Source organism: Chiloscyllium plagiosum, chromosome 5 (assembly GCF_004010195.1).
Source record: "Chiloscyllium plagiosum isolate BGI_BamShark_2017 chromosome 5, ASM401019v2, whole genome shotgun sequence".
In the NCBI taxonomy this organism is placed as follows: Eukaryota; Metazoa; Chordata; class Chondrichthyes; order Orectolobiformes; family Hemiscylliidae; genus Chiloscyllium; species Chiloscyllium plagiosum.
Window position 1 is genome coordinate 112,308,121 of NC_057714.1, and position 17,325 is coordinate 112,325,445.

At 43.1% G+C, this 17,325-nt stretch overlaps 1 protein-coding gene across 5 annotated transcripts in view; it reads right to left on the reverse strand.

Annotated features, from left to right (window-relative positions):
• Positions 1 to 1,084: 1,084 nt before the first annotated feature.
• Positions 1,085 to 17,325, reverse strand: part of LOC122550149 (atypical chemokine receptor 2-like) — a 19,676-nt gene continuing 3,435 nt past the window's right edge. For 4 of the 5 annotated variants that reach the window (XM_043690809.1, XM_043690808.1, XM_043690806.1 and 1 more), the window contains one exon: positions 1,085 to 2,793. In XM_043690809.1, the coding sequence (XP_043546744.1) occupies positions 1,666 to 2,766 (1,101 nt within the window). In that variant the 5' untranslated portion in view covers positions 2,767 to 2,793 and the 3' untranslated portion in view covers positions 1,085 to 1,665. Of the gene's footprint in view, positions 2,794 to 14,179; positions 14,294 to 17,325 lie in introns of those variants that run through there. The other variant, XM_043690807.1, reaches the window with a different exon arrangement.

Consider the following 17,325-nt stretch of genomic DNA (forward strand, 5'->3'; position numbering starts at 1 on the left):
TGTAGCAATATAAACGATTTAATCCTTTAAGTTTCTAATAATGGTGTAGCTGTCTTGTGAGTGTCATGATAATTAGTTTTCTCCAGAGGATACCAACTCCACAAACTAAAGAATCAACCCTGCCCTTCTCTGCAACTTCCTGTTTTCCTCCAACTCTGGCTTTTTGTGCTTGAACTGCTTCCCCTACCCAATCATCAACGAGGTGTTTTCATCCGTCTATTTTTTAAAATTTCCTCACCAAACCTCTTTGCCTTTTCATCTCTCTCCCCTCCTTTGAAAAGTTGCTTAAAACCTGTGTCACTGACGAAGCAGGTCACAGGTCCAAATGTTTGATGAGTGATTAATTTTTTGCCTGATTAAATTCGTATGAAATGTTTCAGAGTTAGGGGGCATAGCCTCAAAATAAGGAGAAGCAGATTGAGGACTGAGTTGTGTAAGAATTTCTTCACCCAAAGGGTTTTGAATCTGTGGAATTCCCTACCCAGTGAAGCAATTGAGGCAACCTCATTGAATTTTTTTAAGGCAAAGTGAACAGTAAAGGAATTAGGGGTTATGTTGAGTGGACGGTTAAGTGGAGCTTATTAAATGGCAAGTTCGAAGGCCAGTTGGTCTACTCCTGCTCCTATTTCTTATCCTGGTCTCTGACTAAACCTGTGGTTTCTATATGACTGGACTTAAGCAATCAGCGTACCCAAACATCCACTGTACTCAATACCTTTTCCTTTACTTTTTCATGTGGGAGTAACCATCAAGTTGTTTTGATATCCATTCTGAATTGTTCTTTGAACTGAGTGGCTTGCTTGGCCATTTCAGAGGGCAGTTAAGAGCCAGCCACATTGTTGTGGCTCTGGAGTCACACATGTAGGCCAGACAAGGTAAGGATGGCAAAAGTGAGGATTGCAGATGCTGGAGATCAGAGTCAAGATCAGAGTGGTGCTGGTAAAGCACAGCAGGTCAGGCAGCATCTGAGGAGCAGGAAAATTGACATTTCGGACAGAAGCCCATCATCAGGAACCTGATGAAGGGCTTTTGCCTGAAACGTCGATATTCCTGCTCCTCGGATGCTGCCTGACCTGCTGTGCTTTCCCAGCACCACTCTAATCTTGACTCTGAAGGTAAGGATGGCACATTTGTTACCCTAAAGGGCATTCATGTACCAGATGAGTTTTTACAACAATCAGCAATCGTTGTTATGGTTGCCACCACAGACGACCAGCTTTATAGTCCAGACTTTTATTAAGTGAGTTCCACCAGCAGTTGTGGTGGGATTTGAACCCGGAATATCAGCGTAGATACTTGGGTTACTAGCACAGAGACATTATCACTACACTACTGCCACCCAACAATGGCACTTCAAAGACAAAACTTAGGTGAGGAGTAGATGATAAGGCAAGAGTTGGGAAAAGTTGAAGAAGGCTAGATTTGAGAACACGTACAGAAATTGTATAATGGACAGCCACATGGTGTTTGTGTCGAGAAAAAGTTTGAGATTTTGAATCGTCAATTTGTAATTTGCTTCATGTGTTTGGTATGGTCAGCTTGATGACCACTTCATAAGCATTTTTACATTCTAACAGGTTTGAATACATTTGAGAGGATTCAATATAAAGTTATTTAAAACTTCAAAGCATAATAACTGATGTAATGTCTCCCTTTATGAGACCACTACTGTACCATAGTCATTTCCACATCGGAATACACGCCGTATTGTTGCTTGCTGGTTTCACTGCGCTCTGCAGTGGGGACCATGACTCCCAAATCCTTGTTGCAGCCAACCTTCTGAATTAGCTTCACTAAAATACTCTTCACATGTCTCCGAAATCTTTCGTTCACAAAAGCATACAGGAGTGGATTGAAACAGCAGTGGGTGAAAGCAATAGACTCAGTTACCTGCAAGGCATAATCCAGCCTCTTGCTCATCTCACAGTTACCAATGATGCCAAGGTCTTCCAAGGAATGCAGGAAAAGGACAATGTTATAGGGGAACCACAGGATGAAGAAGACGGCAAACAATATGATGACCAGTTTCAAGGCTTTCTCTTTACCAAAGGATTTGGAGTGAAGCAGAACAGAGGCAATCCGAGCATAGAAGAAGATCATGGCAAAAAATGGAATGAGGAACGCAATGATGTTGACCTGGAGTTGTATCGTTGTCTTCCAGATCACCAGTTGCTCATCGCCAAAATGACTGAGACAAGTATGTCTATCGCCAATTTTCTTGGACACACTGAATATGAGTTCAGGGATTGAAACAATTATTGACAGTGTCCAAACAGCAGCACTGATGACAACACTCTTGTGGATTGTCCTGTGGTTCTTCAAGGAAACAGTGTGGACAATGTGAAGGTACATGTCCAAGCTCATGCAGGCTATGAAGAAGATGCCACTGTAGAAATTCACACTGTAGAGGGCGCTTATTATTTTGCACATGGTATCTCCGAAGATCCATTCTGAGGTCACATAGGTGGCCCAGAAGGGAAGTGACGTGCTAAATAATAGGTCGGAGATGGCCAAATTCAAAAGGTAGATGTCAGTCATCGTTTTCAACTTGAGGTACTTGAGTATCATGAGGATCAGGAAGCTGTTGCCGAGCACTCCGAAAACAAAAATCATGATGTACAGGACCGGGAGAAAGATCTTCCCAAAGGCTCTGACTTCATCCTTCCCACAAGGAAGATAGGGAGTGAGATCAAAGTCAGTATAATTATAGTCCTCATCATAGTAGCTTGAGTTGTTGGAGGTACCGTCCAGATTGACACTGTCCATTGTCAGAGATAGGGCAAAAAGGCCTAACTGAAGAAGAAAAGAACAAGTCTTCAGTGAATTTATGACAACAAATAATACAATAACATACTCTAGCCATCTACAAGCATTTAAGGTTTTTGAAGAGGTCCAAAAATATTTATTTTCTTCCTAAACTCAGAATCTAACATTATTTTCTGCAGGAAATTAACATTTCTACTGTACAACCAGAATGTCCCTGGTTTTGAAACTAATCATCCCTTAAATTTTCAATTTAATGTTGGTCTCGCTTTTTGTGCACCCTCTTTGCAACCATAACATTGTCTTCTTCTCTGTTCTATTCCTATAATGCACTTTGTATATTATGATCCACCTGTACTGCACACAAAACAAAACTTTTCACTGTACATAGGTACGTGTGACAATAATAAATCAAATCAAATCAAAGACAGAACTTACACAGCAGTACCATTATCTCAGAATATCCCACAGCACATAACAGCTGGTGAAGAGATTTTTAAAGTGTAATCACTATTGTAATGTAGGAAATACAAATTCATGCTGCAAAAAGCGATTAGTCTCTGGAGTGAGGCTTGAACCCAAAATCTTCTTATTCCTAAATACTGAGATATGACTGAGAGGAAAAATGCCTTTGGGCTAAAGCAAATCAGGATGTGAGCTTCTGAATCTTGTATGCGTGTATGACTTTGTCCATGATGCTGTGTTAAATAGCCCGATAGAGTCATTATCCACATCAAGTTAAAAATCACGCAGTACCAGGTTATAGTCCAACAGGCTCATTTGGAAGTACAAGCTTTCGGAGAGCTGCTCCTTTGTCAGATAGCTAGTGGAGCAGGATCAAAAGACACAGAATTTATAGCAAAAGATCATAGTGTCATACAACTGATGCGATATATTGAACAAACCTAAATCTCTGTTAAGTCTTTCATCTTTTAAAATGGATTACAGATTTCAATTCATTAATACGTAAATCCCAGAACTTCTTTCAAGTCTCTTTCCCGAGATACCTTAAAGTTTGAGAAAAAAAGGTGACATCTCAGCTCAGTCAGTGCATTAAAGGTTAGAGTCTGTCTGTATTCCAATCTTGAGTCAGATTGGTTCTGTTTCCAAAGTAGGAATTTATAATGTGTCACATGGATGAAAAAAAATTGACTGCCTATAGATTGTGTGCTTTTTGAACAAATTAGAATGTATCTGCAAATACAATTCTGCAAATCAAGTTAGATCACTGCATGGAATGCTGATCCATGTTGAAAGTTACCCAGAAGTTTTTTTCCTGTTCTTTTAATGGGACAATAATAAGAATGAAATTGCAGAATGGAGAAGAGGATTTGGATTTTAATCTATATTTATTCTTCCCAGCTTCTCTGAAGCGTTCTCTATGATCTGATCCTTAGAACTCAGAATTACAGGAAAGGTGTACACAAATTGACTTTCGCAAGTTTAGAGGCTTGACTTCAGCAGCAGCAACACTACAGGAGATTAACTGCCTCACTACGTCCACTGACTACTCACTGAATGTGCTGATGTTCTCTGTCAGAACCTATTGCTGCATTGTCAATCTCCTCTTCATATTGCAATTGCTATGACTGTAGCAGTCGAGAGACATTAACAAAATTCATTCCCAGATTCTCTATGTCAATGACAAAGCAGACATTTCTTGTGTAAAGACTGTCTTTTTATTTATTGTGGTTTTTGAAATTGGGGGTTGGAATGAGAAAGAACTGGGTAAGGAAAGCTCAAAAGAAACCTTCTGATCAGCAAAAATCAAATCAACAGATACTGTGGCTAAAGATGACTGAACTGTTTTCCTAGATTCCCTCTGTCCCTGTATTAGTGTGTGTGCTTATGCACATGTGTCAGTATGTCTATCTGTGTGTGTCTCTGCGTGTGTCTATATGTCTGTCTGCGTGTGTGCCTGTGTGTGAGTGCAAATATGAGTGTGTGTGAATGCAAGTGTGTATGTTTAAGTGGGAGTTTGTGTGGGGATTAGAGCTTTAACTAATTTTAATTTAATTATATGCCAGCAGATAATAATTTTACCTCAAATATAGTCATAAGAATGTAAATTTACTATAGTCTCACCAGACTATTAGAGAAGAATAGTTGGTAGTGGTTTAACCTGAGGGTCAGCACACCTCAAGCAAGGGGAGAGGTTGAGAAGGACAGTCCTTCATGGTAATCTCAGCTGGTGCAGAAATTGAACCTGTACTATCAATGCCACACTGCACTGCAAACCAAACTAAGCAACCCCCCCCCCCCCCAAAGTCACCAAAGTTGAAGAGCTGCACCCAATGGGATGAAGTGCTGGTGGTCAGGGACTGACAGGGTTGTGAAGCTGAAGGATTGGCAGTGTGTGACTTGGACGGATGTTGGAACTTGTGGTGTTCCTATGCACCTGCTGCTTTTGTTCGGCAGTGGAGCAGACCAAACACAGCTTTGGTGATTCACACTGTCCACTGCTCTGGTTCTCAATCCAATTGTTCACATTAATTGAAATTTGCTTCCTTCCCACCATCAGTGCTATTGTTTGTATTTGTAGCTGTGCCTCAGGAAGAAACATACAGCTGCTATTCTAAGCTCAATGGGCAGCTGACTGGTAGATGGATTTGGAACTGTAGTTGTGATTGGACTCATTGTCACGATGAGTAAATGAATAAAGGATGGGGAACAATATTTGTACATGATGCCAAAAAACATTTGCAGAGGCAATGAATGCAACATGAATGGGGACAAAATGCTCTTAAATAAAGAATGCAGTTTGCATTTTTCTCTTTTGTTTCAGTCACGTTTTTTTTAGTTCGACAGATGTGCCACTTCCACCTTAAAGCTTGTTCCCATAAAGAGACATTGAACTTAACCACGGATTCTATAATGGACTGTTAAGCGTGCAGGTGCAGCAGACAATGAAGAGGAAAATTGGATGTTGGCCTTCACAGTGAGGGGATTCAAGTACAGGATTAGAGATGTCTTGCTGCAATTGTACATGGTCTTGGTGAGATTACATCGGGTATATAATGTGCAGTTTTGGTCTCCTTACCTGAGGAAGTAGGTTCTGAGAGTTCTTCAATGTTTCACAAACTTAAAAAAAAATTTTTGGTTGGAATAGCACTGAACCTCAAACAAGAAAACTGAGTTTGGCACTCCAGTGCATTGCTGAGGAGTGCATCACTGTCGGAAGTGTCACTTTTTGGATCAGGCATTTAACTCCTTCCCCTCAAAAGTAAATGTAAAAGATTCAACATCACTATTTCAAATAAAGCACAAACGGAGTTCCAAACACAATTTCCAGCCAGTTATATCCATGTTGTAAAAGTGCAGACTGTCAAAGTAAGAAATGTGTCTCAGGGAGTGATGAGTTAAGCAGACAGAAGTTAACATTGAGCAAAAGGCAAAGATCTTAGGACCAAAGATTGGAAAAGTAGATTGATTTTGAAGAGCATTAAAGAAGGAGTGAGGGAGGGAGAGAGAGAGAGGGAGAGGCAGTAAGGTTTACTGAGGGAGTTGCAAAGTTTAAGACCAAGGCAGCTGAAGGCTGTGCCAAAGATGGAGCAATTAAATTTGATCGTTTGCAAGACGTCAGAATCAGGTAAATGTGGAGAACACAGAGGTTTAAGGAGATTATATAGCTGTGGTGGAGGAACAAAGATATGGAGGATTTGAAAAGGACGCAAATTTTAAAATCAAGGAGCGACAGGCTCCATGCGATTTAGACCGATGAGCACAGGAGCAAAGAGTGAATGGGCCTCGATTGGATGAACTCAAGTTTGAGTATGGACTTGATATTGACCAGGAGGGTATTGGAATATTGCTGTCTCAAGATGACAATGGAGTGGATGAAAGTTCTAGGCCAGTTGAGCTGTGATGAGTCAATGTAATGGAGTTATAAAGCACTGCTGGAGGAGAAGTTATGGGTCAGAAGCTCAGCAAAGCTTCATTTAAGATGGTGAGGTTGTGGACAGTCTGGATCAGATGAAAAATTATCACAAAAGGGTATTACCAGTGGCTGGAGAGTAGAGACTTTGACAGCAACCAAAGGTCTTTTTCGATATTTCAAGAGGTCATGGTGAGATAATTCTGGCACGGATGTGTATGTATGTAACCCAATCCAAGCTGAGCAGACTCCCTCTGCGCTATAACTTTCATAAATATTTGAATTTTTTGCTAATGATTGGCTCTACCCAGTCCAATTAACGTCCTGAGGTGCAATCTGACATAAGTAAAATATGTAACATTCCAGAATATCCATCTCAGTGAAAGGGGATAAGAGCACAGTAAAGAGTTTGGGTAAACACAATGTGCATGCTTACAGTCAGTAAACATGAATATATCATGATTTGATTGGATAAAGCAATCATACTTACAAAATGTACAAATCATTTGTACAGATTTGAACACAATTGGGTAATATAGTCATGTGTGCTAACTTGGAGTGTAGAATGAACTGTTGGTTACAGATAAGAGTGTGTAAATATATAACCTTTTATTGCAAAACTGTTCTCTATAAAACTAGAATAAAGCCAATTTTTTTTAGCAAATTGGAAAGTTGTGCCCCATCTTTGAAGGGGACACCTCCCTTATATGTATGAATTAGCACTTAGGCAAAGAAAACAAAGTCCTAATTGGTCTTTATGGGATCAAAGAGTCAAAGCTTTTAATTTTCATCAGCTTACCTCATACACAAAATATTCTGTATATGGTATAAATTGTGTCTCAGTCAATAGCCATTACATGTCCGAATTAGATGGATCTAAACGTCAGCCTGGGAACTTGCACAGCTAGGCTGACAATTCAGCATAGCACTGAATGCTGCTATACATGTTATACGTGCTATTTTTTGGATGAGAAATTCTATTTGCTCAATATGTATTTCCCATTCTCCAATTCTCTGGGTAAAGACGGTCCTCCAGAATTTCTTGCAGGATTTGTTCGTGACCAGTTAATATTTATGATGTTTGATTCCATGATTTTTATGCTCTACTTTGGATTCACACATTATGATCTCAGCTGACATTACTACTAGACAAGTGAGATCCCAGGTATTATTTCAGGTAAGTTGTAAAACTTTGAAGCCCCACCGCTTATCCCTATGGTACACCACTCATTACATCTTCCCAATCAGAAAATGACCCAATTATTGTCTACTCATGATTTTCTGTTAGCTAGCCAATCTTCTATTCATGCCAAGTAGCGCCAATATCCATGAGATATTATTGCCCACAATAAACTTTGATATGACAACTTCTTAAATGTCTCTTGAAACCTGAGTAAGTTCAATTGTTCATGTTTATTCACAGCACGTTATTTCCTAAAATAAATCAGTTAAACTAAATTTCCCTTCAACAATACATCCTGAGATCCACACTCAGTGCCGTGCACTGCCATTTACACACTCTCGCCCCCTCTCTCCATCAGCACTGTCTCACGCTGTCTCAGAACTATTCTGAACTGCCCCAGACCCTCCCAGTCCCATTTCATTCTCTGGCTCATTTAACACTCTGACAAGAAACTTTCTCTTTCAGGTATTAAGGAACTCAAACTGCAGTAACAGCTTTGTAACAGCTTTGTGGGTGGCAGGGTGGCACAGTGGTTAGCACTGTTCCCTCACAGCACCAATTCCCGCCTCAGGCGACTCTCTGTGTGGAGTTTGCGCATTCTCCCCATGTCTGCATGGGTTTCCTCCGGGTGCTCCCTTTTCCTCCCACAATCCAAAAATGTGCAGGTTAGGTGAATTGGCCATGCTAAATTGCCCATAGTGTTAGGTGAAGGGGTAAATGTAGGGGAATGGGTCTGGATGGGTTGCGCTTCAGTGGGTCAGTGTGGACTTGTTGGGCCGAAGGGCCTGTTTCCACGCTGTACGTAATCTAATCTAATCTAACCTTCCTCACCTCCCCTTCCCTCTGACTCCAACCCCTGGTACATAGATGGTACCATCGGTGCTGCTTCCCTCATCGTCTGGACTCTTAAAAGTTTATAAATTTCGTTTCCAATTTCCACCCCATTCTCATCTGCACCTGGTCCATTTCTAATTCCTCCCTTCTCTTCCTTGACATCTCTGTTTCCATTTCTGGGGATAGGCTGGCCATCAATATTCACTTCAAACCCTCCAACTCCCACAGTTACCTTGACTGCACATCCTCACACCAAGCTTCCTGTAAAGACCCTATTCCATTTTCCCTGTCTCCATCACTCTGTTGTGATGATGCTACCATCCACAAGGAGCTTCAGAAATGTCAACCATTTTCCACAACCAAGGATTCCCCAGCATTGATGTTGACAGGACCCCAGACATGTCTGAACTATCTGCTGCACTTCAGTCTTCACCCCTGCTCTCCAACTACTTGTTAGATATGCACTATCCCTTTGACCTTCCGCTCTCTGATGTTGAACATTCTGTACTCAGCACAGGTCTTAGTTTCTTCCTTAATGAATTTCAGGCACGACATGACATTGAATTCTTATTCTGTCACCCCCGTGCTGACTTCTTTGGACAGGAGTCATCCCTCTATCCCACAGATCCCTTTGCCCACCTCCAACACTCTCCATCCACCTCGACCCCTCCCTCTGGCCTTTTACCTGTACTCAACCTTTTCATCAAGAACTGATAACATGACATCGGTCACCTTAATTTCTCTGCCCTGCCATCCCTAACCCACCTGAACCTATCTCTCTCTCATGCCCTCAGATCCAATACTAACTTTGTCATCAAGCCCACTGACAAGGGAAGTGCTGTTGTTGTCTGGCAGACTGACCTCTACATTGCGGAGACTGAGTGCCAGCTCTCAGACACCTCCTCCCATATGCTGCTGGACCAGGATCCCAGCATGGAACACCAGGTTATTGTGTCCCCTCTGGTAATTCATCACTTTTTATCTGCCTCCAAGCTCATAGTCCCAATCCCTTAAAATCACTTCCACTTCCATCCCAGAATCCACAAACAGGACTGCCCTAGGAGACCCATTGTTTCTGCCTGCTCCTGCTCCACACAACTCATCTCCTACCTCGACTCGAATTTTTCTCTCCTTGTGCAGTCCCTTCCCACTGACATCCGCAACTCCTCTGACATTTTACATCAGTTTCAGAACTTCCAGTTTGCGGGCTCCAGCTGCCTCCTCTTTACCGTGAAAATACAATCCCCTTACACATTAGTGGACGGCATGGTGGCACAGTGGTTAGCACTGCTGCCTCACAGCGCCTGAGACCCGGGTTCAATTCCCGCCTCAGGCGACTGACTGTGTGGAGTTTGCACGTTCTCCCCATGTCTGCGTGGGTTTCCCCTGGGTGCTCCGGTTTCCTCCCATAGTCCAAAGATGTGCAGATCAGGTGAATTGGCCATGCTAAATTGGCAGTAGTGTTAGGTAAGGGGTAATACGTAGGGGTATGGGTGGGTTGCGCTTCGGCGGGTCGGTGTGGACTTGGGCCAAAAGGCCTGTTTCCACTCTGTAATGTAATCTAATCTGATCTTAATTTCACATCTAGCCCCCATCAAGATAGTCTCAGGGCTTTCAGCTTCTTCCTGGAAAAAAATGCCTGAATCATCCCCACCCACCACCAGCCTCCTCCATCTGGCCGAGCTTGTCTTCGCCTTGAACAACTTCTCTTTTGACTCCTCTCACTTTCTTCAGGTCAAAGGGGTAGCCATTGGTACCCACATGAGTCTAGTTATGCCTGTCTCTTTGTAGAATATGTGGAACATTCCTTGTTCCAATCCTACTCCAGCCCCTACCCACAACTCTTTCTCTGGTACATAGATGATATCATCGGTGCTGCTTCCCTCTCTCGTCTGGACTCTTAAAAGTTTATAAATTTCGTTTCCAATTTCCACCCCATTCTCATCTGCACCTGGTCCATTTCTAATTCCTCCCTTCTCTTCCTTGACATCTCTGTTTCCATTTCTGGGGATAGGCTGGCCATCAATATTCACTTCAAACCCACCAACTCCCACAGTTACCTTGACTGCACATCCTCACACCCAGCTTCCTGTAAAGACCCTATTCCATTTTCCCTGTCTCCATCACTCTGTTGTGATGATGCTACCATCCACAAGGAGCTTCAGAAATGTCAACCCTTTTCCACAACCAAGGATTCCCCAGCATTGATGTTGACAGGACCCCCAGACATGTCTGAACTATCTGCTGCACTTCAGTCTTCACCCTTGCTCTTCCCTCCCACAACAGCAAAAATGTCCCGTGTCTTTACCAACCAACCCACCAGCATCCACATCCAAAGGATCATATGCTGCCATTTCTGCCGTCTCCAGTAGGATGCCACTATCAAACCCATATACCTCTTCCCTCTCTTGTCAGTCTTCTGCATTGACCATTCCCTCTGGGACACCTTGGGTCCACTCCTCCCTCACTCCCAACACCTCCCCACAGCACCATGGCAACTTCCCCTGCAACTGTAGAAGGTGTAATGCCTGCTAATTTATCTTCTTCCCCCTCAGCATAAGGCGCCAGACACATGTTCCAGGTGAAGTAGTACTTTACCTGAACTTCAGTCAATCTAGTCTACTATATTTGCTGCTGATGATATGGTCTCTCCACCAGGAAGATGAAGCACAGACTGGGTTCTGCCTGTAAAAATGACCCTGAGCTTCCAGTTGTCTGCCACTTCACCTACTCATTGTTCCTAATATTAGCTTGTCTCGTTCCCTGGCTTACTATCAACCATCCCTTTGTCTGCCATCTTTCCTATTCTTGCGCTCTCTCTCTCTCTCTCCAAATCCACTAAGATACTCACTCCTTTTCACCTCCATCACACCCTTCCATTGGCGTAAATGCCATCTTTTCCAAGCTGCTATCAGTCATGAAGAAGGATCACTGGTCTCAAAACATTAACTTTGCTTCCTCTCTCCACAGATGCTGCCAGACTTGCTGAGTTTCTCCAGCAATTTGTTTTTGTTTGTTTCAGATCTCCACCACCCACAGTTCTTTGTTTTAGATTACCTTGAATCTTGCTAAGTACCCTGTTATAACATATTTAATAATAACTTCTAACATCTTCACATTGACAAACATTAAGCTAACTGTCCTGTAGTTGTTCAGTTTAGAAGTGAGGACAAAAGAACAACATATTATTTAAACTGAGAAAAACTGCAGCAAACTGCAACACAAAGGGACTTGGCGCTACTTGTACACAAAACACAGAAAACTAGCAGTTGAGAGTATGTTACTGGAAAAGCACAGCAGGTCAGGCAGCATCCGAGGAGCAGGAAAATCGACGTTTCGGGCCAGAGCCCTTCATCAGGAATGAGGCTGGGAGCCTCAGGGGTATCTCTCCACCCCAAGGTTCCCAGGTCTCATTCCAGATGAAGGGCTCCGACCCGAAATGTTGATTTTCCTGCTCCTCGGATGCTGCCTGACCTGCTGTGCTTTTCCATCAACACACTCTCAACTCCGATCTCCAGCATCTGCAGACCTCACTGTCTCCACAGAAAGCTAGCACACAGGTTCAGCAGGTAATCAGGAGGGCTAGTGGAATGATACCCCTTACTTCAAGGGGGTTGGAGTATAAGAGGAGAGAAATCTTACTGCAACTGTACAACATACTTGTGAGACCACATCTGGAGTACTGTGAGCAGTTTTAGTCTCTTATTTAAGAAAATATATAATTTAATTGGAAGCAGTACAGTGAAGGTTCGCTAGGATGATCCCTGGTATGGAGAGATTATCTAATGAGCAAAGGGTAAACAGGTTGGGACTCTACTCAATGGGTTTAGAAGAATGAAAAGTGATTTCATTGAAATATGTAAGATTTGTAAGGAGCTTGACAGGGCAAATGCTGAGAGGATGGTTCCCCACATGAGAGAGTCTAGGACCAGAGGGCACAGTCTCAGAAAATGGGGCATTAACTTAAGACGGATGAGGAGAATTTCTTCTCTCAGAGGGTTGTGAATCTTTGCAACTCCTTCACACAGAGAGCCGTGGGGGCAGAGTCCTTGTGTATATTTAAGGCTGAAATAGATTCTTGATCAGTAGGAGAATCAAGGGGTGTAGGGAAATGGCAGGAAAGTGGACGTAAGAAATGTTAGATCAGCCATGATCCTATTGAATGGCGGAGCAGGCTTCAGGAGCCAAATGGTCTACTTCGACTTCTATATCTTATGGTCTTATAATTTTCTGCTTCTGTCTCCCTCCCCTGTTGAACAAAGGAGTTATACTGACCATTTTATGATTTAATGCATCTTCCCTGAATTTAGAGAATTTTCAATTTTAAAAGCAATGCATCAAATTTCTCACTAGACCCTGTGTTTCCATTCGGATTCGGAATCTTGATGGCTCACAGCTCCAGTACCAATTCCCTGGTGATTATAATTGTCTTGAATTCCCTGAATTTACAGCATTGAAACGGGTCATTGGGCCCAAAAGATCTGCGCCAGCACATATGCTCCAGATTAGATTAGATTACTTACAGTGTGGAAACAGGCCCGTCGGCCCAACAAGTCCACACCGCCCCGCCGAAGCGCAACCCACCCATACCCCTACACTTACCCCTTACCTAACACTACTGCCAATTTAGCATGGCCAATTCACCTGACCTGCACATCTTTGGACTGTGGGAGGAAACCGGAGCACCTGGAGGAAACCCACGCAGACACTGGGAGAACGTGCAAACTCCACACAGTCAGTCGCCTGAGGCGGGAATTGAACCCGGGTCTCTGGCGCTGTGAGGCAGCAGTGCTAACCACTGTGCTACCGTGCTGCCCATTAAACCTCCTGCCACTTTATTTCTAACCTTCTATTCCTTTTTCTCTAACCAATTGCTTAGCTCCTCTTTAAAGGAATGGAATTCAGATATTCACCTCAAGTACTCAATATGGCAAAATTTCACTACTTATTGGGTGATTGACTGTACTTAAACAGTCTTATTTTAATAGGGAACAAACAGGGATTAAATAGCATGAGTATGATCGCGGCTTCTCTCCGTGTTACTCTCTAGAATGCCCATTCTAGACATTCACAAACACCATTGACATCCTGGCATTGACTGAAACTTGGGTTGCGACCTTCTACTCTATCCTATAGGAGTCACACAATCTGCTACAATTTCTGGAGCTCGCCCCCATTCTAACCATCGCCCTGACCCACGTGACACCTCTCACCAAATCACTGCTCGGTCTGCTGTTCTGGATCCTCCTCCTAACTTGCTTCCACACCTCTTCCCTACCCTTTAATGACTTCACTGTCCCCACCCAACATATTCACCGAGAAATCCTCACTCTTCACCTCTTTCAGTCTCTGGGGAATGCACCAGGTGATCTTCCCAGTGAAGGCTAGTTCTTTTCAGGCACTAATAGCTGTCCAGTCACTTTTTGAGGTTTCCGAATCTAAGTGGTTCCTTCCTCCAAACACCCCTACCCCCAGGAAAGGCACTAAAAAGGCAATGGATGTGGTCAATATGAATAACTCCTTACCCAACAAAACCTTTGACAAAAGTGAAACTGCACTGTCCAGATCTCTTTTCCACACACTCTTGCAGTTTGCTGAACTTTGGAATTCTGTTTTTGTACTGGATTCAGCTTTGGAAAGAAAAGTATTGGAACTCAGCACAGTAATGTTTCCATGGTTATGTAACATGCTGGGGTTGTGTTGCAATCGTGATCTTTTTCCAGAGAGAAAAGTTTGAGTGGAAAATTCCAGTATAAACTCCACATTCTAAACTTATCCAAAATAATTTTGAAAAGTACAAACATAATTTGTAAGTGCAAGATGTGACTTAGGTTTTCCAACTCCATGTCTCTCTATTGCTCTCTAACTCAATACACAGCACAGAGCCTGTCAAAACAACCACTGAGCTAGTAATTAAGCAAATCGAACTCGTTGCTGTGTTAGCTCTCTCTTGATGCTATAATGAAGAGCACGATTAAACTGATGCTTTTATCTTATGTTGTCCAATTAGCAACGCAACCATGTCAGAATAAATCTGGCAATCCGACCCTGACGCAGCTTTGAACCCATTATGGCTATCACTCCAGAGGAGAAAAAAACAAGCTAGGCAGACCAGGAATTAGAAACAGAAAGTTCAACAGTGACATTCCAGCAACACCTCAAAATTATTTTGAAGTAAAACACTCTGAGATGACCTGATGTTGTGATGGATGCTATATAAATGCAAACTCTTCTTAAAAGTAACAAACATTGCAGCCAACTTCCCTCCACAAAGGGTCTTCCAACAGCAACATGATAATGATTAGATTATCCACTCATTAAGAATTGACAGAAACTGGGTTTCCTTTTCTCACTATATGTCTTTTAGCTCTTTCATGGGAATTGTTACACACATCTGAAAGGACAGAGTCTCTGTTTAGCATCTGATCTAATAGTCACACCTCCCATATTACAGCACTCCTTGCATTAACTTCCTAAATTTACTACATAAAGCTTTGAAGTCAGACTTATAGGCATGATCTTCTGACATAAAGGCATATGTGCTACCCAAGGAGCAGCAGGCAGTATTATTGAAGCAGACAACTGTCCTGGAAATGAGAAGGGGAAATGTTGAAAACACATGACCAGTTGAGCAGGTCCATAAGAACTTAGGAGTCTTTCTAGACTACGGCCAAAGACATAAATGTAGTCAAGTTATGAGTAAAGTCAACACAGTATTGAACTCCTTGGTAAAAAGTGTAAAATAAAAGACAAAGAAAGTCATAATTAGACCAAGTAGTGCTCTGATCTGAGTGAGGTATGGTGTAGCAATACCATTCGATGAGAAGCTCCAGGTCCACGTTCCAACAGGACCTGTTGACCATGGAAAGTGCATTTGTAACATGGCCAAGCAACCTGATTGTCATCTTGCCAACCTTACAATACACCTGATGGCAGGCAGTAAGAACGGCCCTGTCACTACCTTTCCTGAAGTCGGGACTGATTCAATGCGAGACAATGAGAATGGGAGAACAGACCTTGCTCTTATCAGAGTCTACCTTGTGTCCTGTGTCCAACTCGGTCCAGAATGGAGGTTATACAGTTTGAGGAGTTGCAAATAATGCTGTACACAGCAAGCATCAGCAAACATCCCCATCTCTGACCTTATGATGGAGGGAAGGTCAACGGTCAACAATAACCCTCTGATCTAACCCACACTGGCGATAAAGGCTGAAGCTAAAATGGACAATTTGACTTTGTTTTTAAATCCTTACCCACTACACACTGAGGAGCAGAACATTAAAAACTGGACGCATCCCATCACACCCCACCCTCTCTAGACGTAGGTCAATGTTCACATCCCTCCTTTCCAAAGCAAGAAATAAAGTCACAGAAAAGGAATGTGATTCCTGTAAGGTCTTGGGGCTAATCTCTACAGTTGGTGGGTGGGAGGACGGAGGGTCTTCTTATTCATTCATGGCATATGAACATCACTAGCTGGGCCATTTATTGTCCATCCTTAATTGCCCAGAGGGCAGCTTAGTGTCAACCATGTTGCTGTGGGTCTGAAGACACATATAGGCCAGAACAGGTAAGGGCTTTTTCTGTTTAACATGCTTGCCTTCATTGTTCAGACCATTGAGTATGGGAGTTGGGATATCAGTTCAGGTTGTAAAGGATGGTGGTGAGTCCACTTTTGGAATAATGTGGACTGTTCTGGTCACCCTGCTTTAGGAAAGATATTAAATTGGAGATGGTTCAGAAAAGATTTACCAGGATATTCCTGGAACTAGAGGGTTTGAGTTATAATGAGAAGCTGGATAGGCTGGGACCTTTTTCACTGGTGTATGGGAGTTGATAGGGGATCTTATCGAAGTTCATATATCTTGAGAAACATAGATAAGGTGAACAGCAAAGGTCTTTTCCCTTGGGTGGGGAGAGTTCAAAACTAGGGGGGCATATTTTTAAAGTGAGAGGAAAAAGATTTAAAAGGGACCCGAGGAGCAACTTTTTCACACAGAGGATGGTTTGTATGTGGAATGAATTGCCAGAGGAAGTAGTAGATGCAGGCTCAGCTACAACATTTAAAAGACATTTGGATAGGTATATGAATAGGATGCCTTCCTTGAAGAAGCTCTCTTCCTCCCTCTACAAGGATTTCAGTGAGTCCCTCTCTCACTGCACACCCCAGGTCATCTCCTCTGCCCAGGAGCTCTTCAGCCATGTTCTCAAACAGACTCGCTACCACAGCCACATCTCATTCCTCAGCACTTGCCTACGGAACCGACTGACCCCGCACGGATTCTGGATTGCGTTCAGACCAACAAAATTTGGACCCAACCAGGACAACCAGTACCTACAACAAACAAAGACCGCAATATCCCCCCAGACGTGATCGATGATGCTCTCCACTGCATCTCCTCCACTTCCCGCTCCTCCGCCCTTGAGCCCCACCCCTCCAATCTCCACCAGGACAGAACCCACTGGTCCTCACCTACCACCCCACCAACCTCCATATACATCATATCATCCATTGTCATTTCCGCCACCTCCAAACGGACCCCCCACTAGGGATATATTTCCTTCCCCTCCCCATCAGCGTTCCGAAAAGACCACTCCCACTGTTACTTCCTCATCAGGTCCACACCCCCCACCAACCCAACCTCCACTCCCGGCACCTTCCCCTGCAACC